Here is a 22,212-nt window from a genome sequence, read left to right on the forward strand (position 1 = left end):
TCCCCGGGCACCACTGCTCCGGGTGTGTGTTCACTGTGTGTGCACTTTGGATGGGTTAAATGCAGAGCACGAATTCTGAGTATGGGTCACCATACTTGGCTGTATGTAACTTCACTTCACTTTGAATTGATCAAAAGTGAAGATAAAGTAATAATATTTCAAAAGATTTCTATTTCAAATTAAATGCTGTTCTTCTGAACTTTCTATTGATCAAAGACACCTGAAAAAAAATCTAAAAGTTTCAACATTATCATAATGTGTTTTTTTTTTCTTTTCTTTTTTTTTGAAAAGCAAATCAGAATATGAGAATTATTTTTGAAGGATGGTGGTGACTGGAGTAATGATACTAAAAATTCAGCTTTGAAATCTCAATATTTTTTTTTTTTTTTTAAATATATCCAAATAGAAAACAGTTAATTTAAATAGGTTTGTAAAAATATTTCACATTATTTATTTATTTTATCACATATTAAGGCACATATTAAGTTTCTATTCTGTAATAAATGCTATGTCAATTGGTACTGCATTGTTCATCCTTTATTTATCACCTGCTGGAGATTACTTGAAAAACCATATATTGTTGCAGTCGTATGTTCAATGTCTTTGTGTTTCCAAAAGTTTCTGGGCTTTTTTTCTGTGTAAAAACTGTTTTCATACAGCGATAGCTGGACGCTTTTGCCCATATTAGGATCTTCCTGAAATGACTTTATGCGCGAGCGCCCTCCGGCTTCGAGTATGAATGAAACGCACACTGCAGGAGTGTTTGCGCTCTGTGATGTCCATCTCGCTGTATTCTGGGTCCGAATTAAATATCAAATCATATGCAGACTATCCCAAACTTGCATGTTAGTCTGTGTGATGTTTTCTGAAGCAATATTTTCTGTCACACATGAGGTACATTTGTATTTCTTGAATCTGTCCTGGTGTTCCTAAAGATCGACTGCAGGTTTCAGGAAGTCTTGAGGCTTTAACACAGTCTGTGTCTTTAACTGTCTGTCATCATTCAGTCAGTATGGGGCTCCGTCAACTTCCTCTTGTGCTCTGTGAGTATTATTCTCTCTCTGTATTTCAGTAGGTGTTACAGGGTTTCAGTGGGGTCTTAAAAAGTCTTAAATTGTACAAGAATGTCTTAATTATGATTTCAAGAGATTTTACATTTGGGGACGCAAAGACCAGGATTGCTATATGGCTGAATGTGACGATTAAACTACACTTCACTCTTTAAAACAACTGCTTTCTATTTGGATATATTTTAAAATTTAATTTATTCCTGTGATCAAAGCTGAATTTTCAGCATCATTACTCCAGTCTTCAATGTCACATGATCTTCAGAAATCATTGTAATATGCTGACTTGCTGCTCAGGAAACCTTAATTATTATTATTATTATTATTATCAATATTTAAAACAGTTGAGTAATTTTTTGCAGGATTATTTGAAGATTAGAAAGATCCAAAGATCAGCATTTATGTGAAATAAAAAGCTTTTGCAACATCACCAGGGATTGGTGAACATTGGTCCTGGAGAGATGCAGAGTTCAGCTCCAAACCTAATTAAAACTCACCTGCCGGTAGCTTTTATGAATGTAGCAGTTATGTATGTACAGGTATGTTATGTGCAAAAAATGTAAGTGTACACTAAGTATGTGTGTTAGAGAAATAAGTGTATGTGTATATAAATATAAATAGTGTAGTGTGTTACACAGTTTTTATCAAGTTTTCATAAGATGTATTGCCTGAGGAAAAAAACTTTCCTGTGTCTGGTCGTTCTGGTGCTCAGAGCTCTGTAGCGTCGACCAGATGGCAACAGTTCAAAGAGGAAGTGTGCTGGATGTGAGGGGTCCAGAGTGATTTTACTGGCCCTTTTGCTCACTCTGGATAAGTACAGTTCTTGAATAGAAGGGAGGGTTGTACCGATGATTCGCTCAGCAGTCCGGACTACCCTCTGTCTGTCTGTCTGTCTGTCTGTCTGTCTGTCTGTCTATCTATCTATCTATCTATCTACCACACTCTGACACTGATGGTGTTTAGTTTGACTGATATATTTGTACCTGTGAACACAATTTAATATTCATTATTTACAAACATTTTTAATGTGTTAAATACCATGTGTATCTTAAACTATGGCTTGTCTTGAACAACAGCTCAGTATCTGTAGTCTCGTGAGCCTTAAATACAAGATAACAGTAACATCAGAACAACAGAATGAAAAAAATCATAGTAAGTTCTCCTTATTTCAGTAATCACTAGTTTTTATGATTTACTAAAACAACGTTCTCATAAGAGTCATTTGTTCAGTAATTGTATTACAGTTATCACATTTTAGAATTTAATATTTATATAAATTATCTACATTAAAAAGAACAGACTCAAGTCATTTGTTGGAGAATCAGACTAAACTGTTCACTTTTGACTGAGTAGTGACAGTCAGTAAAAATTTAAGTTTTTTTTCTTATAAACATTTTTACAAAGATGTGCCTATATCAGACATGCTTCAATATTCAACTGTGAGACTAAGGTGAAAGAGGAAGTGTATTTAGAATGAAAAACTGTTTACTTAACTAAGACAAATTACTAAGAAGTTGATCATGCCATGATGCAATAAACCACAGCTGTGTGCAGAGAAGCTCACAGATTGGCTTTCAGATCTTGTTGTATTAGTGCTTCATGCAGAATGAAAAATGTTAGTAAAACTAAACATATAATAATTTTAATTGGTGTTTTTTTAAATGGTGCTTGAGAAGCATCAATATTACTACTGCTGTTAAATATTATCACCACAACTGCCAGTTCTCACCATGTAAACAGGACTTAGCATTTTCTAACTCCACTCAGAAGGATGTGTAAAAATGTAAAAAGTTTACTGGCTGTAGATACAAAACGTGCAAGTTGAAGGATTCAGAATCACAAGAGCTTTATCACCAAGTACGTTTACACACACACAAGGAAATTGACTTGATGACAGGAGCTTCCAGTGTAGAAGAAAGTTCAACATAGTGCAGACATAACCTACATAGGAATAACACAGTAGGGATAGAATATAACACTAATATAAGGAAAAAATAAATAAATAATGTATACAGAAATATAAGTATAGGTAAAAATTTTATTGTTTAAAATAAATGTATCAGATAACTATGTTAGATGGGATGGATGTTGCAGCATATTATCTTTTCATCATTTATGTAGATTACAGTAGCATTACAAGTCAACAATCTGATCTCATGGTCATGTCATCATTTTATGTCCACATACCTTCGTATAATTTGTTTTTTTTATTTAATATTGAAATCCGAAATAATTTTTGTTTTTGTGTTCAGGGACAGAAAATGAATAAACAACTTGAATATTCGATCTCTACATGTGAGCAAGAGTGAAATGCCCCTCTCTGCTGACTGGTCATCTAAACATTACAACATAATAATAGTTCTTAAAATAAATGAATAGTATTCTGCTTCTGTGGAGTCTTAATGTGTTTATTTCTACTACGTTTGATCTCTTTCTCTTATTCAAACAGTAAGATTAACGAATGGCCTTTTGGTTCTTTGGCAAACCGCCTGTTTTATTATTTTGGACTATTGAGGACTATTAATGACAGAAATTAAAATAAATTACTTTGTATAATTTACCTTCACAGCATATCTATTATTATTAATTTTTTTTTTTTTTTTGAGTTTTATTCACAGAGCACTTTAGACAAATTTAGAAAATGTTGTTATCCCACTGGCATGGGATTATTTGTTCGTCAGAGTGCTTGTTTCAGTGATTGACTTTAGTGAAATGTGAATTTGATGTCATGATTTAAAGGTGAACTCGTTTGAGTTATAAGAATATATCCAAACCCTGAAATAACACTTCAAACAATAAACCAGAGATCAGTGTCAGAAACAGGCTTGGCACACATAGACATAAAAGGGGGATTTTTTTTTCTTGGGATATATATATATATATAATATAAATGAGTATACGTGTGTGTGTGTGTGTGTGTTTGTGTGTGTTTCTGTTTGCACGCAGCTTCCCCCGTCAAACAAATACAAAATCTAAAGATCATGTCACAAGTCCTTTCCACTTGTGTTTGTCTCGGTGTGGAGGAAAATGGTAATGAACAGGACTTATAGATCAGTAAAGCCAGACTCCGTCAACTTCTACTCAACGCGTCCTGGTCTCACGTCTGCAGCCATCTGATCCTGTTTAGACCGAGTTATCACTTTCTCACTGCGAAAAATTATGTAAATAATGACTCACCCTCATGTCGTTCAAAACCTGTAAGACCTCCGTTCATCTTCGGAACACAGTTTAAGATATTTTATATTTAGTCCGAGAGCTCTCAGTCCCTCCATTGAAAGTGTGTGAACAGTATACTGTCCATGTCTAGAAAAGTAATAAAAACATCTTCAAAGTAGTCCATGTGACATCAGATGGTCAGTTAGAATTTGTTGAAGCATCTAAAATACATTTTGATACAAAACTAAAAAAATGACGGCTTTATTTAGCATTGTGAGATTTCAAAACACTGCAGTTTAGTGATATCCAGTTCAAGAACAAATCATCCGATGTAACCAGATCTTCTTGAACCAGTTAATCCAGAATTAATCCACAAATGACTTAAGCTGTTAACTTTTTTAATGTGGCTGACACTCCCTCTGAGTTAAAACCAACCAGTATCCCAGAGGAATTAATTTACTCAAACATTACACTGACTGAACTGCTGTGAAGAGAGAACTGAAGATGAACACCGAGCCGAGCCAGATAACAAACAAAAGATTGTTCATTGTCTTCAGAAGAGAAGACAATGCTGAATAAACTCATAGTTTTTGTTATTTTTGGACCAGCTTTTCTTGCAACGGCAGTATTGGCTGTGTTTGAATTTAGAAGGTTTTGCCTCTTTCAGCATCATGGTTGGCACCAATTTGCCATTGACACGTTGTCTCCCAAAATCAGTGGCAGCTGGGTAGGTTGGCTGAACCATGTGTGCCCGCTTACACATGGCCAACTGATCAATGACTCGTCGAAGGTGTAATAGGAAGGTGTCTTCAGTTGGTGGAAGGCAATGCACATCTCCTTTGATGCTAACAAAGAGATGGGCTCGCAGTGCTTCTAGAGTACCACCAAATGCCGCATTTCCACCGCAGGAACTTTACCCAGGAACCAGGGACTTTGGCCTGGTACTCAGTGTGTTTCCATTGCAGGAACCAGGAACTAAATAAAGTTCCGGGTAAAAAAAAAATGCCCCTTTAGAAAGTCCCTGCTGGTGAGGTGGTACTTTTTCAAAGTTTCTGAACTTTCGGGGGCGCGACTTGGGCGCTACACATCCTGATTGGTTGAGTTCACGCAGCATTGGTTGAGTTCAACCACCATTTATTCGGATCAACATTTTCAAAATATTACTGTTATTGTGTCATGAAATATAATTTTAAAGCATTTCAGGTGAGAATGTAGTTGTTTAAAACTAAAATCTGTGGTTTATTTATAAAGACAGCGCCTATTTAAAAATGTGTTTTGCCGATCTCGTAGACGGTAAGCTCCACGCAATCAACGAGATCTCAGTGATCATCTATTCGCCGAGAATCAGCCCCACCTCGGATAGACCTTCTGATATGTGCCGCTGGCTCTGATGTCTCTTTAGTGGTTGAAAAAAAATATATAATTCAGCTGCAGGGTAAATCTAACGGGTTTTCTTTGGTCTATATTAAATTTATCTATATGTTAAAATGAAAATAAAAAAGGCAAATTTATAAAATAATATTTTGTTTGATTGTAGGCTAATGGCTGTATATATATATATATATATATATATATATATATATATATATATATATCCCTGAACTATGTACATTTCTGCAGCTGTTCTTATTTTAAAATTAAAACGAAAGGAGGCAGTGGTATTTGATATCCTATTTCGTTTTATTGTAAATATACAGAGAGAAAAATTGCAGTAGCCATGGTCAGCTGACAGAAGTTATCAAGTACGCTGCTGTTTGCAGATTTACCGGACTTGCGTCGTCACAGACATCTCACAGACATCAAAATTTTCAATAAAACCTTTTTAAAAATTATGATTTTGTAATTGATTTTGTAATTTGTAATCATTATGTGAAATTAGCTACAGGACCAACCCCCCACCCCACCTCACAAAAGAAACTGAGTTGAGGAAAGTGAATCGTTCGCTGCGTGAGGTGATGCGCCGGCCTATCAGTGGTAAACCCAGTGGCTACTGGCAATTGAATGGTGAATTCCAGCGACAAGTCGGAAACCTTTTATTTTAATTTTAGGACCGTTTATTTTGCATATCCTGTGCATTTTTGTTATTGGCGGAGCAGTCGGTCAATCCCACCTTTCCAGTAAATATGACTTGTGATTGGACTGTACGTCAGCATACAGCAAAGCATTGATCAAGAGTAGAAGGCCCTCCCTCCAGGCTTTTTTATTAGTTGTGAGGTTGCGAAGCTTCATTTTCACTCAGTCTGGTTTCAGAACAGAGCTGCGTGACAACGCTGCCACAAATCATGTGAGTCGCAAGCTCGCAACTGTGTGGGCGTATCTCCGGAAAGTGGGTGTTGTAAACTCATTTCTGAAAAAATCGTCTGCAATAGGAGTGCAAATGTAATGTAATGTAATACGTTTCGCCCTTTCGAACCTCAGTTTTCAGAGATTCAAAACTTTTTTTCACCTATTGGCACACCAATTTTCAGATCACTATTTACAAGGTTTCAAATCTTGAAAACAAACTATACACTGGGAGAACAGTGACAAATTCGAAACTCTGAAAAAATGATTGCACAACACTATTAAAAGGAGTGTTGCACTTCTGAAGAGGGAAATCTCAAAAACAAAATTATGTTTGAAGAGATAAAAAATTTTTTACCACTTTGCAAGCCTGCAAAGCTATGTTTTCAGAGTTTCAAAAAAAATTTTTCACACATTCACACACCAGTTTTCAGATCACCATTTACAAGGTTTCAAACCTGGAAAACAATCTAATACAGTGGGAGAACACTGACAAATTTGAAACTCTGAAAAATTCTTTGCGCAACATTGTAAAAAAAAATGTTGCAGTTCTGTAGAAGGAAATCTCAAAAACAACATAATGTTTGCAGAGATATTTTTATTTTTTTACATTTTGCAAGCTTGCAAATCTTATTTTTCGATCTTGCAAAACTTTTTTTGTACGATTTTGAGTTTTTCGAACACTTAGTTTCAATCTTTCAGAACTTTATTTTCAGTTTTGAATCATGGCAGGATTTAAATCAATAGAAGCCTGCCATAAATGTTTTGCATTATGGCAGTACACTCTGCTTATTGTTTTTCAAGAATGTTGCACTCCTGTTTGTCATTGTGCACTAAACTTCATGCCAAAAATCATCAGAAATATTGGTCTTTACCAATATATTGAATCTTTACATTCGTCCTGCCTGTTGTCCGTGGATTTACCTATATTTGGTGTTATTTGCCCTATAAAAGATATTTGGACATGCAAAATCAATTTTACAATCAATTCAATGAACACAAAAGCAGGGGCGATTCTAGGATTTTTTCAACTGGGGGGCACAAGAGGGGCCACGATTAATACAGAGGGGCCAATCTTGTGTTGTTTGAACTGTATATCCAAATCATTTCAAGAGTTCAGTAACCTTTAAAAGCAGTAATAAACAGTGATACCCTATTATATTTTAATAGCAGGTATTCACTGCTCTAAATTAAAAAAAAAATCAAATACAATTTGTATTAACTTTTCACTTTACAAAAGTGAAAGAAAAACTGTAATAAATAAAATAATCCAATGTAGGAATAGTGTACAACTCACAAATAATAATAATATAATTTATTTATAATAGCCTTATATAATATATATATAATAGCCTTATTTATATAAATGCAGAATAACATTAATAATTCATAGAAATAAATACACAATTAATTAATTAATATAACTAATATAAATTTAATATAATTTCATTATATGTTTTTGTTTATTATCCACATCCCATTCAATTTGCATAGCAGCAGTTGCAGTAAATTTGCATTGATGAATAAACAAAATCAACTTATGTCAAAGCTAATTAATCTTGAGCATATTGATTTAAAAATATCATATATCCATACTTTGTTGGAAAGCTACTTGTTCAAAAAGGTAGCTTTAATTTAACATGTAAAATATGTGGATCCTATAAAACAGTTTAGAATAGCTTAATTAGTCCAGTGTTATTTTAGTACTAGTTATTTATTTTGCTATTTAATCATGCATTAAATAATTATGTATGATTTTTTTGAGAATGTTTCTGGGTGTCATCAAATGACGTTTTGTCAATAACTTCTGTGAAGGGAGGGAGAGAGAGCTTTGCAGGGGCAGACAGCAATCGCGGAGCACCATGGTGATTTAGAACGGCAACTGAATTTATTAGGAATCTACAGACGCAAATAAACTAAAGGTGTAGAAAAATAAAGACCTATATGTGTATTTTGGACTTTTTTTCACCACAAGTCTGAAAGAAGACATTTTACTGAAGACAAACAGCCCCAAATCTCAAAATGGACCAGTAAAAAAAACTATGTTTTTGCATGTGTCTCACCCATTATAGACCCATATAGAAAAAAAGTCTCAAGTGTGGAGCGTTAGATAAACATTACACGATTTGTTTTGTCACCTCACTTGAATGAAAAAAGTCGCTAATCGACTGCATGATCCAATAATGACTTTATTAGAATTGCTATTATAGTTTTTTTTTTTTTAAACCATTGCTTTAAATTGCGTTGTTGACTATATCGGCGCGTTCGGCCGAAAAAAAAAAGTAAATCGTAACGCAGTAAACCCCTTTTACATTTAGCATCAGAGGAGCATAGTAAATATAATGATTAGCATCTTGGTCTGCTCTAGGAGATAACATCGTCATCGAACCTGGTCTGTCTAACACCGAAAGACGTTAACGTTAGTACCAAACACTTCTTGCACTGCAACAACTCGCTAATTGAAAAACATAAGCTATTTAAAATAGGTGCTTTTTTTCGTTGGAAAACAGCTCGCTATTCTTGGTCCTCGTTGAGAAGCATCGCGACGCAATCATGAGTTATTTACTTAACTGAAAGATTATAATTTGAATTTGTGAGTGACAGACAAGTAGAAGGGTGGGGGCACACTGGGGGGCCAATCAGTTTTCAGGAGGGCCAGTGCCCCCATGGCCCCTCCCCTGGCTACGCCACTGCACAAAAGTGACAACCCGAGAAAACAAAGTAAACGGTCTCTCATTTGTAGGTTGCATTGACATGTAAAAACAGTAAAACAGTTCCAGATTTTTTTCTTGAAATGAATGCACCTGAAATCCATGCAAAAAACATGTTTTTGACAAAGATTTAAGTTTGTTTGTGGTCTATATAGCCTGCATCAAAATTAGGTTTGCAATTATGCGCGCAAAGGCACGCGTTGATGACCCAGTCAGTGACATCACGATATGCTAATTTGTTTAAATTCATACCTATGTAATCACCATTACCAAAATTTTACTTTTTTTACATTGAAAAAAAAAAAAATAGACCTACCTACCGACCCTTTTTGAATTTTTATTTTTTTTTACTTTTACTGCAAACTGAATTATTTTAAGGATGGCCTTATGCAAGCAGTATAGTTGGTACTAAGCAGCTTTCTCTCCAGCTGCTTGGTTGAGAACTCAGGCTCCTATCCTTTATTCTTCTCCAATTAAAATCACTCCTCTCCTGTTATCTCCTCGTCACTCTAATCCTCTCCTGTTCAGTTAACTCCCCTCTCCTCCTTTCCTTTCTTCTCCACGCTTCTTCTCTCTTGTTCAATCCTCTTCACTCTTCTCCCCTCTCAACTCATATTGTCTCCTATTCCATCCACTCCTCTCCACTCTTCTCTCTTGTTCAATCCACTCCTGTACTCTTTACTCTTTATTCTCCTCTCCAATCCACTCCACTTCTCTCCACTCTTCTCTCCTCTCCACTCTTTCCCACTATTCTTCTCTTCCCTCTTCTCTTCGGTTCAATCCTCCACTCTCCTCTCCACTTCACTCCTCTTTACTGTCCTTTCCAATCCTCTGCTGCCTTATCTTCTTGCTAACTTTTCCTCCACAGCAAACCCAATAAAATCAGAACCAACCCAGCCGGCATTTCAACGCTGATTCAACGTTGAAACAACATCAGGTACCATGGTTGAATCAGCGTTGATTCACCGTTGAAATCATGACATTGATTCACCGTTGAAATCATGATGCTGTTTCACCTTCTTACCTTCATTACGGATAAATTATAACCGTTCTGGAGACCTTGGATTCACGCTGAATGAGGTGTTGATTTTAAAAAGTGAATCAACGTTTATAACACGGCGTTGTTTTACCGCCGTACCGTGCACCATGGATAAATACACAATTGTAGGTTTAATTAGATCCTAGTTTGCATTTAGATCAACACACAATAAAGGCTAAAAGGCATCTAATGACTGGCAGCAATGGCTTTACAATGAGCCTCAATAAACTACCACATGCTCAAAACTGTAAAACTGCAGTTTTATTTTGGAAACACACTGTACAAAACAGATGAAAATAATCCCAAACTTTATTTCGCTGAGTATGCATGGATGTATTGTTAAAACATGAAGCAACAATTCAAATTCAATAATATTGAAAGGTTTTTGTAAATTAATTTGGAATATTTTTTATATAATTTAATATATAAACCTCTAAATGCCTGCTGAACAATAGTAATAGATTTCCTGCAAATGGGAAGCGGACCTTGTTAGCATTCCATTATATATATATATATATATATATATATATATATATATATATATATATATATATATATATATCATGTTTCAGTCAAAAGTTTCATGTTAGGGAAATGGAAGAGAGTGAGATTACTTAGCCCAATTGTTATAGCCACAAAAAACAAGAGGGTCAACCACACTTATTGAAGTCACTATCAAGCCAGCTGAAATGTGCCTCCTGTTGAAAATACTCCTCGCTGACAATGTTGTTAAATCTCTGGCATGAATAATTATGTCAGATGGGTCAAGTTTAATTACAATACTGACATTGCATTATCATTAATGTTAAAGAAATTTACTTCTTGCTGAAGGTACCTGGGCCACCACAGTTGTGCTTTGTTGTTCTAATGCATCTGATTGCTGGGCTGGGGACACAAAGAAGACTTGAGCACAGCAAAACTGAAACAAAACTATGTCTGTGTACTGACGGTATGTAAATTCAACACAGAAGAGTACTGTATCATTCACCTATGACAGTCTCAAAGCAGACAAGATGATGGTGCTCAGAAGTTCCAGTCTCTATTTGTGGAGGTGTTATGAGGATGGATAACACTTGATATACATTTGATCTGAAACAAAAAAGTAAAACAATAGAATAATAGAACAACAACAACAAAAAAAATATGTACACGTTAATGTCACATGTAAAAAGACTTTGACTTCTAGGGTGGCAACATACATTTAAAATGTAAAGAGTGCTGCATCTTCCATGCCAATCCTATCCCTGGAAGTGAATGAAAAAGTGAATTTAATATGAAAACAATCTCCTCATATGACCTTTTTAACATTATAAAACAAATGCTAGAGGCATACACATACAAAATCATGTCCTTTCATTATACGTTATTTTAACACAAGCCACCAAAAACTAATTTACACCTATGCTATCCATCATGTACTGAAGTAAACCTTTAAAAAGCAAACAATTAACAAATAAGTTTATCAGAAATGTATTGGCAAAGAGGCATCGAACCCCCAACTGCTCCCCGGGCACCGCAGCGTAAATGTGACCAATCACGGAAAGTAGGGACACAAGTCGGTTCTGGGGCATTTTGAGTTATTCACAGATTCTGAAAGTGTAGTCTCCAAGCTTTCCAATGATGTGTAATATTTGGAGAAGTTGTGGCCATTTGAAGGTAGTTACTCAAAAAAGTTCAAAAAGCAGAAAAAAGCCTCTAAAGAATGTGCAGTTCTCACCTGTTCTCACTGCTGGGAGTGACAACAGGGCTCATTTACATCTATTTACATCTCATTTAGATAAGCCATATCCCCTGTAAAGCTCCCCCCGTAAAGCTGCATGTTTGCATAGCAAAGACAGACACAATGGGAAAAATTTGACCGCATACTATTAATAATAAAGGATAATGTGCATTGTAAATGTCAGTAATTTATCTTTTTTGACTTTTATAAAATTGATTTAGAGGCTTAAATATGTGAGTTTTATCTTTTTATAAAACCTTTTTTGTCAAAACTCTATTTGAACTTGTGCATTGTAAATAACGTTGCAAGACAATCTGGCCATCATTTTAAATATTATTATTTTAATGTTTATGTAAACAAAAAGTACATATTGATGCTAATTTTATTTGTTATTTGCTGGTTTTCTACATAAAACTTGGTGAATTGATTTCATTTTGTAGCATTAGGACTTTTTGAACAGGATTCTGTGATAACCGTGATCATTTTGGTCACTATAATCATGAAATGAAATTTTCATGCCATTTCATCTCTAGTTATGATCAACTATGATAAGCTAAAGTGATTTTCCCCATTTCTCTCTCTTTATCCCCATCAAATGTTGCTATCGATATAGCCTCTGATATCTTACGGTCCAACTCGTCTGACGCCAGTCCAATACATTCTTCCTCGTCGTCATCTTCGCTCAGTTGTAGATTAGGGATATTATACAGTCTTATTATGCCGCTTTAATCGTCGCTCAGATCATCTTCAGAATCATTGAGCGATTGTTCATATCAGCTAGAGCCGGCCAGAGCACTGCATAGTAAGTAGCCACGCTTCCCTCGGAGGTCGGGGGCAATAACAAAAGAAACAAAAGCCGGCTTATCCAGTATGGAAATACACACACGCCCCTACTGCGTGCAAGAATCTCCTAAAAACTAGCCGATTTCAACCTCAAAATGTACGCTTTTAAATATACCAATACTGCTATCTCAAACACGGAAAGGCTACTCCATGATCTCAATTAACAGATTCTGCAAAAAAAACGAAACCCGCTTCTTTCTCATTTTGCTCGAAAGTTGTGCTGCCGACTTGTGTCACTGGTTTCCGTGACGGGTCACAAATGGCTGCCCACTTCTCCGGGTGTGTGTGTTTTCACTGCTCTGTGTGTGTGTACTTTGGATGGGTTAAATGCAGAGCACTGGCCTCCGTTACACTCACCCCCACCCGGGTGACGGCACCAATGTAAACCCTCTCTCCCGGGTCCTCTCCACCGCTCGAACCCGGGTCTCCGGCATGGGAGGCGGATGCACTAACAAGGAGGCTAAATGGCTACAGCCACTAGCGTCGGTTTTCCTGCACAGCACTACTCGCTGGCATCCATTACACAAACATACGTCAATACACCCTTTGACTGTGTTCTCAATTAAGGTTGGAGTATTGTTGAAGGAAAAGATCCTAGATTTTTTGATAAATAACTTAATTACTTTGTGCAAATACTATATTCAGAGATGTAAGTTTTTAAAGGTTAAAACTCACTTCAGCGGATGAAAGAATGAACTAAAGATATTTGCAAAGTCTCTTCATTACAGGATGGACAGGAACGCCCAGAAACTCTTGTATGCTTTGAACTTGTTTTTGCTTTTAGAATAAGACCCTCATCCTTCTTTTTTTTTTCTTTTTTATTCAGTTTTTTCTTATGGTGTGATTATTGTTTTATATATATATATATATATATATATATATATATATATATATATATTTTATTTTTATTTTTTTTCGATTTGGCTGTATCAAAACTAATAATATGTGTTCAGTTGTTGAATTGTGCCGTAAAGGTTTGTAATTTAACTTGATAACTTAATAAAAAAAAAAAAAAAAAACATTGGCCAGACACACTGATCTATATATGACTATATCTGGGGCCTGTACCATGATGGCAGCTGAACAAATTCAGAGTTACAAGATTAGTTTTGAGTTGACAAAACCAAACCTCTCCAATCCGGCTTTGTTGGTACCATGATGCTGATCATGAACTTTTCTTTGTCAACTCAGGCTTTGATCCTGAGTTTGTGGAGCGCATGCACATGAATATGTGACATCACTGGTGAACAGCCAATCATGGCCTTGCAGTACAAAGCAAGTTTGATTTACTTCTCGCCAGAGACCCAGCGAGATTCAAAACTGAAGGTTAAAGGTTTTGCTAAAGGTCAAGAGAATAGGCTTGTTTGAGATGAGCAAAATCTGCGCAGAACCGATCACCGGTGATCAGCGCGAGATGCATGCCGGTTAGAAATGTGTCCGAGTGACGTCCGCCTTGCTCTGATGTCATGCTGATGTATGTCAAAAATCTCTCGCGAGTGCAAGGCGCACGTGTCGGATTCTACAGTCGGGCGCAGTTGCTCCCCACCGACTGCGCTGACCAAAGCACGATGGGAAACGACTTGCCGACGACACAGCTTAATGCTCATTGGTTTAAACAACTGTGATGTAATGTTCTCTTTTAAAATGTTTGATTTTAAACCTCTAATATCTATTTTGTGTGTTTATGTTATGTGTGAATATTCCCAAACTATCTGACAGTGCGATCTCTTTGGGTTATGTAATTTAATTTTCATTAAAAAAAAAACAAAAAAAAAACACATATGTCTGTATTAAAGAAAACAGCAACAGAACTTGAATTACATCCAGTTTATTAGCAACACTGTGCACAAGTCCCGTGATAGCCATCTTTGATCTCACAGGTGTCAAATCCACTACGAGTAGAGAGATCAGTCCGGCTTGCCTGCGCTTTGTTCACTCCTCCTCTCAATGCAGCCGCCTACTCTCGCATACATTTCAGGGGAGGCCAGGCTCATCTCAAACAAGCCTATTGATGAATATGACAAATTTAAACGTCATATGAAATATGAAGGAGGACAAATAAAATAAATTATCTTGCTTTATCAGTGAAGTCACAAGTGAAACTCGTTAACTTAGTTTACACATTTGAAAATATATAGTGATAGAGACTCGAACATGTAAGGTCAGATTATTTATTTTTTAAATAGTGCAATCTTTTGATCTGTATCTTATCTGTATACATTACTATTTAAAATAAACGATTTATAATAACTGTTAAAGTAAAATTGTTTGTGTGTAAAAGATAAATAATAATATGAATCACAATAATTATATAAATCATAAAAAGACTTGATAATTATCTTTTTTTCTTTTTCTTTTTTTTAGCATTAGTGACCTTTAAAGGGACACTAAGTAGGAATTACTCCCATCTAGTGGTGAAATTGTATTTTGCATTCAAACTAATTTTGCTCTCCAGCGCCTCGCTTTTTCAAATGCGCGTTGCATCTACGGTAGGCGATATGTACCAAAAAGCTTTGACAGGATGTCTTCTAATAGCACTTCGTCGAGTTTTCCTTCAGGTGAACAGGTGTGTTATTTCAAACAAACTGCAACATGACCATAAACAAACGAATGTTACAGTATGAATTACTGACTATGGAAAACATGAAATATTGTAATTAGTAGTTATGTCTAATTTATTCGTTATATTTTCTGAATAATGTGCATTGTTAGATATAAAAAAAATATTGTAATATAGATTGTAACACTGACTTACCTGTCGAGAAGAAAACTGGCCACTTCAGCGTCTCTTTTGAAATCTTTATCCAGCATTAGCTCTTTCCACCTAGAAAAAGCTTCCCCGACATTAACTCTTGTTTTCTGTAATCTACGGTCACGTTTCCTTTTACGTTCTATTTTTGACTGTTTTGGCGACGATGTTTTCTTCTCCTGTGGCGCGGCATATGTATGGTCCATAATAAGAATGCAATCCAGACTTTTAAACTTGCCGGTGCAGTTTCAAGCGCCTCTCACTGCTCTGCACCTGCGTTTCTGGCTCTGACCGAAAACACGCTGTGGAAACGCGTTGGCTTAGTACTTTTTGTCCCTCTCTGCTATTATAGTTTTGCAAGATGGCGGAACTACATGGAAGCCTCCGTCGACCTACCCGTCCCATGTATATAAAGATAATAAATTCTTCATTTACGAGGATTAGTTTAAACATTGGCATAGGTATTTGTACACCATTGAGGGCATATTTATGAATAAAAATATTGATTTTAGATAATAAAATACCTAAAAAGTTACTTATTGTCCCTTTAATTTGGAGCAAGATAAACTGGAGTGACTGTGTCAGACATGTGTCACTTCTCTCACATCTGATTGGTCCAGCTTCAGTTTGAGATCTCTAACCCAGAACATAACCTGCCCCAGAGCAGGTTAGCCTAGGAGTGTAAGTTACTATGGCAATAAACGCAGCTAAAAGCCAAGCCACTTGCATGGTACCTAAAACCCAGGATTGGTGCAAACTAAACTGAAACTTACCTGGCTAGCCAAATAATCCGGCTTCATGGAACAGGCCCCAGGTGTATATATGATTTATAGATCAGTTGGTCAGACATCAACATTACAAATGACATATAATTTTATTTTAAATAAAGGGAAATTACAAGTGAGTTTAATCCAAGGTGCTCTAAAGGATCTTAGAATAGCTCTGCATCCTTCTTAAGGCGCTCTGCCTGTGTTTGTGGTGTTGCTTTGACCATTTAAACATGTTAATTACAAAAACTAAAAGTTTGGTGTACTGTCTCTGGAAATATCAACAGTGATTGATCAGCGTTTAGTTATGTATTGTAGAAGTTATTACTAGACGAAGCCAAATTTGCTGAAATATCCACGACATAGGATACAGTAAGAGCACATGGTTGTCCATCAGATGTGTGTCAACGTTGAGTTCATTACTATAGCAACAATAGATCAAACAATCATTGTAAAAAAAAAAGAAAAAAAAAAACAGAAAAAAGAAAACAACTCTGATTATGTCGAGATAATGAGAAAATTAAGTCGTTATAACGAGAAAACAAGAATGAAAAATAATAATGCATGGCCGCTTAGAACTTCTGTAACTATGTGTGGTATGCAATAATATCGTAATTGTAAGTTAGTTTTGTTAGTTTTTGATATGAGTAGGCTATATCGCTAAAAGCAAACACAAAACACACCTACATAGTGCACACAGACATTAGGTGATGAAGTCTATAGGGCCTCGTTTACACTGTTAGTTAATTGTGACCCAGTTCTGATTTCTTGTTCAAATACTGTAAGAGTGAAAGATGATTTTGAGAGAGAAAGTGTGCAGTTAGTGCTGTTTGTGAAGAGAAATTCACTTTGTTGTGTTGTAGATCAGTGTGTTTGTTCAGTCATTCAGTTTTGTGCTTTGTAATGTTTTGTTTTTTTTGTGCAGTTATTGTCAATGTTGTGTAATAAGCTATTCAGATACCTCTGCTATTAGTCAGATGTTTAAATGTTAATCTGGAAACATTACCACTGTTAGTATATAATATATTTTATTGTTTGTTTATATATATATATATATATATATATATATATATATATATATATATATATATATATATATATATATCATTTTTTTAGCTTCCTTAAAACTGAAACTCACTCAAAGCTAGACGGATCAAGATTTTTATTTTATTTTTTAGCGTGTTTAAATTATTATTTTATTTTTTTTAAAGATCATCATTATCTGTACTCAGGTGCAATTCGCTCTAGACAAAATTATAAAATAACATAAAATAGACAAATGATCAGCTCAGTGTTCACAGTTTAATGAGTTTTTCTCTTTGTGTTTTAGTGCTGATTTCAAACATCCACTCTGGACAAACTGAAGGTGAGTCACTTTGATTCATGTATTTCATCACATACGACTGATTCTAACACTGATTATTAACTACTGATTCTGCAGTAACTTACAGTAGAAATAAATGAGTGTTACATTTTATTATGATTATAAATGCACCATTTTAAGACTGATGTGTGACAACAAATAAAAATGTAATCAAAGTACAATAATTATTAAACAATGAGAGGACAAGATTTTCTGCTGAAAATCATTTAACAATCAAGTTTGATGTTTCTAAATTCTCAATGACTCTATACTGACAGATATTCCCAAACCTACTCTGACTGTTGAGCCACAGAGTTCACTGTTCACTGGAGACTCAGTTACTCTGAGATGTGAGGTAGATCAAATATGGGATGGATGGGAGTTTATCCGCAGTAGAGACTCAAACACTGAATCTACTGAAGCTGCAACTAAAACAATCAATTCAGTGACAGTCTCTGATGGAGGAGAGTACAGGTGCAGAGCACAAAGAAGAGGACTTTACACAAATTACAGTGAACCAGTAACAGTTACAATATATGGCAAGTATTTTCATCAAATAATGAACTGCTCAGAGAACACAATAAAAATAATTCACAAGACACTGAATCTGTGATTATAACAGCTTTAGAGAACAACACTTCAGTCTAACCTGATTTAGCATGTGTTTTACAATAAAGTAACTGTTTATAGTGTAAAAACAACACTTTATATTCATTGTGAATTGTTGTCGTTGTACAGAAATACCAAAAGCCAAAGTGAGCATTAAACCTGATCAACATGTATTCAGAGGAGAGACAGTCACTCTCAGATGTGACATTGATGGTGAAGGAGTCTCTAGCTGGAAGTACAGCTGGTATAAAGACGGTTCAGACAGTGTTTTCAGTGAACTACAGGAACACACATTCAGTTCTGTTACTGAGTCTGACGCAGGTAAATACTCCTGTTATGGAGCAGAGAGAGGAGGATCACGAACATCACACATCAGTGATGAAGTTACACTGACAGTATCAGGTGAGTTTGATCAACGCTTCATAAACACACACAGGTTTAACATGTTATTAATGAGTGATTTCTGTATTTCAGATAAACCCGAGGCAGTTTTAAGTGTTTCTCCATGGAAGTGGTTGACTGAAGGAGATCCAGTGACTCTGATCTGTGAGGTTAACGGATCCTCTACAGGCTGGACATTCAGCTGGTTCACTCGAACTGTTTCATCAGGTAAATATAATGTGCTTCATGTGATAACATCTGAATTAACTGGTTTCATCCAAAAAAAAAAAAAAATATATATATATATATATATATAATAATAATAATATACATTAAAAATCAAATAAATAAACTAGTCTGAGTACTGATTATACCAACAAAGGTAATATAAACGTCTCATGTAAAAATGACTGATAATATTTTTGAGGTAACTACACTTTCACTTCATACAGATTACAGAAAACATTATCAGCTGCTCTCAGACAGCAGCAGAGGAGCTGGAGGAAACTACACGGTCAGTTCTGCTGCTCTAAATCACACAGGAGTTTATGTGTGCAGCGCAGAGAGAGAAAAACCACCCTATCTCACATGGTACAGCAATGAACAACCACTATGGGTCACTGGTGAGTTCAGGCTGAATCACTGAATGAAATGAGACTCTCCTGAAATTTTACTTGATCTTTTAAGTGCTTGATTTGTTATGAAATTTGATTCTGTCATAATACAAGGCTACTGCTGAGTTGTGTCAATGGAGAAAGATGCTTTTTCTTCTGGCAGAGATTAAAACAACGGTGGAGGAAGGGGGAAGCAGCATCTCGGGGTGGCACAGACATTTTCATTATTTCAGTGTAAAAATGAGTTTAACAATATTATACTGGAATGTTTTATTGCCCACAACACAACTGAAAACAATTAATTATAATGAATTTGTACTTATTTAGAATTGAGATAATGGTGGATTAAGTTAAAAAAATTTAATAATTATTAAATAATTATTATTTTTTTTCCTCCAGAACTAACTTGAAGTTGTCTCAGTTGTCTTTGGCATGCTCTCTGATGGCATAATTACAAATATGTTATTTTGTTTTGATCAAAAATGAAGTGTACATTGTGTAAAGTGTTAAATCAATAAAACTGTTTTGACTTGATTTCTGAACTGTGATTGTCTTCTCAGGTGTTTCTCCTCCAGTCTCTCTGATCATCAGTCCCAGCAGAACTCAACACTTCACATTGATCTCTCTCTCTCTGAGCTGTGAGGACCAGAGTAACTCTGATAGATGGAGAGTGAGAAGATACACAGACATTTGGGGTCTGGAAGATTGTTCATCATCACGCTGGGGATCACAGACAGGATCTACATGTACAATCAGCTACACTGTCCCACCATACACTGGAGTGTACTGGTGTCAGTCTGAATCTGGAGAGATCAGTCATCCTGTTAATATCACTGTACACTGTGAGTCTGAGTTTCTGTATTTTATTTTTTCATTTCTGATTTTTTTATTATTATTTTCATTTACAATGCAGTACACAAAGCAGTTTATTAAACAAAAACATGACGTGTCAGTCTGCATTACAAATAAATCCTCAATGGTTAAGACATACCATTGCAAAATGTAGTTTTGCAAGAAAATGTAAAAACCTTTTTTATGATGATGATGAAGATTATTATTATTATTACATTTCTTACCATATAGTTGCTATATACAATCGGCACACATTTCATCTGTTTGTGTAGCTGGTGTGATTCTGGAGAGTCCTGTTCATCCTGTTACTGAAGGAGATTCTCTGACTCTACGCTGTTTATATGAACATTCAACTCCACCAATCCTCAGAGCTGATTTCTATAAAGATGGATCACTCATCCAGAGTCAAACTACAGAGATGATCATCTCTACTGTCTCAAAGTCACATGAGGGTTTCTACTACTGCAAACACCCAGAGAGAGAAGAGTCACCCAAGAGCTGGATCTCAGTCAGAGGAGTCTCAAATGAATGTGAGTCAATGAAACTGTGAGCTGATTTATTTCTTCATATGCTCTCGTTCAGATACAGTGATTGATAAAATGTCTGTGTTTTTTTTTCAGCGTCTCATTCAGAATCTCAGATCTCTGTCCTCCACACACTCAGTTCTGTACTGACAGTTTGTCCATATCTGTTAGTGACAGTCGTGCTTATCTTCAAATGCTGCAGGATGAGAGGTATAACAGCTGAATGATTTATTACATGTCATTATAATCATATTTTACTGAGAAACAATCATTATTATCATTAATGCTGTTTGGTTGAATGTGCATGTGGTCAAATTAACTTTTGTGTTTTTGTGCGTGAACCACTGTCCTCGTTTGACTTGCAGCTAATGGTTGTTAGATTCAACATGAACCAGAATTTCAAACCCTTGGACTTTTGAGTGAAACAGGATATTCAACAAGAAAACGTAGAGTAGAACTTGATTTTACCCAACAGGAATTGTTTGGCATTACATCATTTTTTTCTTTGTAATTGCTAAAACATTGTAAGATGTTGATGACACAGTGACTCGAACTAAACTTTTTGTTCATAAAGGTTTGGAAGCTTACTTTACATTACTGCTTTTTCAGTTGATTTTCAGTATTATTGAATCATGAAAGTTAAAGTTTAATGTTTTTATTTTGTTCTGCCTTAATATTGTAAAGTTCAATCGTTTACAGTATAAGTCTTAGTGCATCTATGTTATGTAGTCCTCTGTGATGATTGCCTGATTTATAACCACATGGATGTGTCATTTGTAAGCATGTTTATTCATTATTCTTTAGTGTATTCTTTATTCATGACTTGTATTGTTGCAAAGCTCTGTAGGTTTTTCATATTTTGAACTGTTTATATTTTCTTTCTTAAAATAAAAAAGCAGTGCCTTTTAAAATATTGTGGAGCTGATGCTTTGTTAAAACACTCTTGCAGTTTCACAGTAAAAACAAAAGAACCATGATCTATGAGCCAATCGGGTTTTACATGTCCATTAATATACTGTAATTATTACAGTTAATATGCATATAAAAATAATACTAGCAAAATGTGACAACTATAAATTGATTCCTGAATAAATGACATTAGACATTAGAAACACTCATCAGTAGAAGTGATTACTTAAATAACTTACTGGACTATGAATTATTACTTTCTGTTGTTCTGATGTTACTGTTATCTTGTATTTATGACTCATGAGACAACAGACACTGAGCTGTTCTTCATAAGAGAACTTGTAGTTTAAGATGCACACGGTATATTATACAAACAAATGATGTTACATTACTACACAACTCTCTGCAATACTGAATTCCGACTGCTTAATAGAAACGTCTGGTCAAAAAACACATCCTCTCCACTTTGCCCTCTTTTCTAGACCCTCTATAATTCGCACATCGCCCCAACCTCTCTACAGATGAAGCTATCTCCTACACACTGCACTCCATCTTATCACATCTGGACACAAAAGACTTGTATGTCAGAATGCTGTTCAGTGACTTTAGCTTATCAGTGGCTCTG

General features: G+C 35.4%; 1 protein-coding gene across 1 annotated transcript; it reads left to right on the forward strand.

Annotated features, from left to right (window-relative positions):
* Window positions 1-968: 968 nt before the first annotated feature.
* On the forward strand, window positions 969-21,555 carry LOC113094806 (Fc receptor-like protein 2). The gene is made up of 9 exons (XM_026260463.1): window positions 969-1,043; window positions 17,666-17,701; window positions 17,977-18,237; window positions 18,437-18,709; window positions 18,782-18,916; window positions 19,141-19,311; window positions 19,863-20,144; window positions 20,427-20,684; window positions 20,775-21,555. The coding sequence occupies exons 1-9, from the start codon at window positions 1,013-1,015 to the stop codon at window positions 20,903-20,905; spliced, it is 1,578 nt and encodes a 525-aa protein (XP_026116248.1). The 5' UTR covers window positions 969-1,012; the 3' UTR covers window positions 20,906-21,555.
* The last annotated feature ends 657 nt before the right edge of the window (window positions 21,556-22,212 follow it).

The sequence above is a fragment of the Carassius auratus genome, unplaced genomic scaffold, assembly GCF_003368295.1.
Source record: "Carassius auratus strain Wakin unplaced genomic scaffold, ASM336829v1 scaf_tig00215429, whole genome shotgun sequence".
Classification (NCBI taxonomy): domain Eukaryota; kingdom Metazoa; phylum Chordata; class Actinopteri; order Cypriniformes; family Cyprinidae; genus Carassius; species Carassius auratus.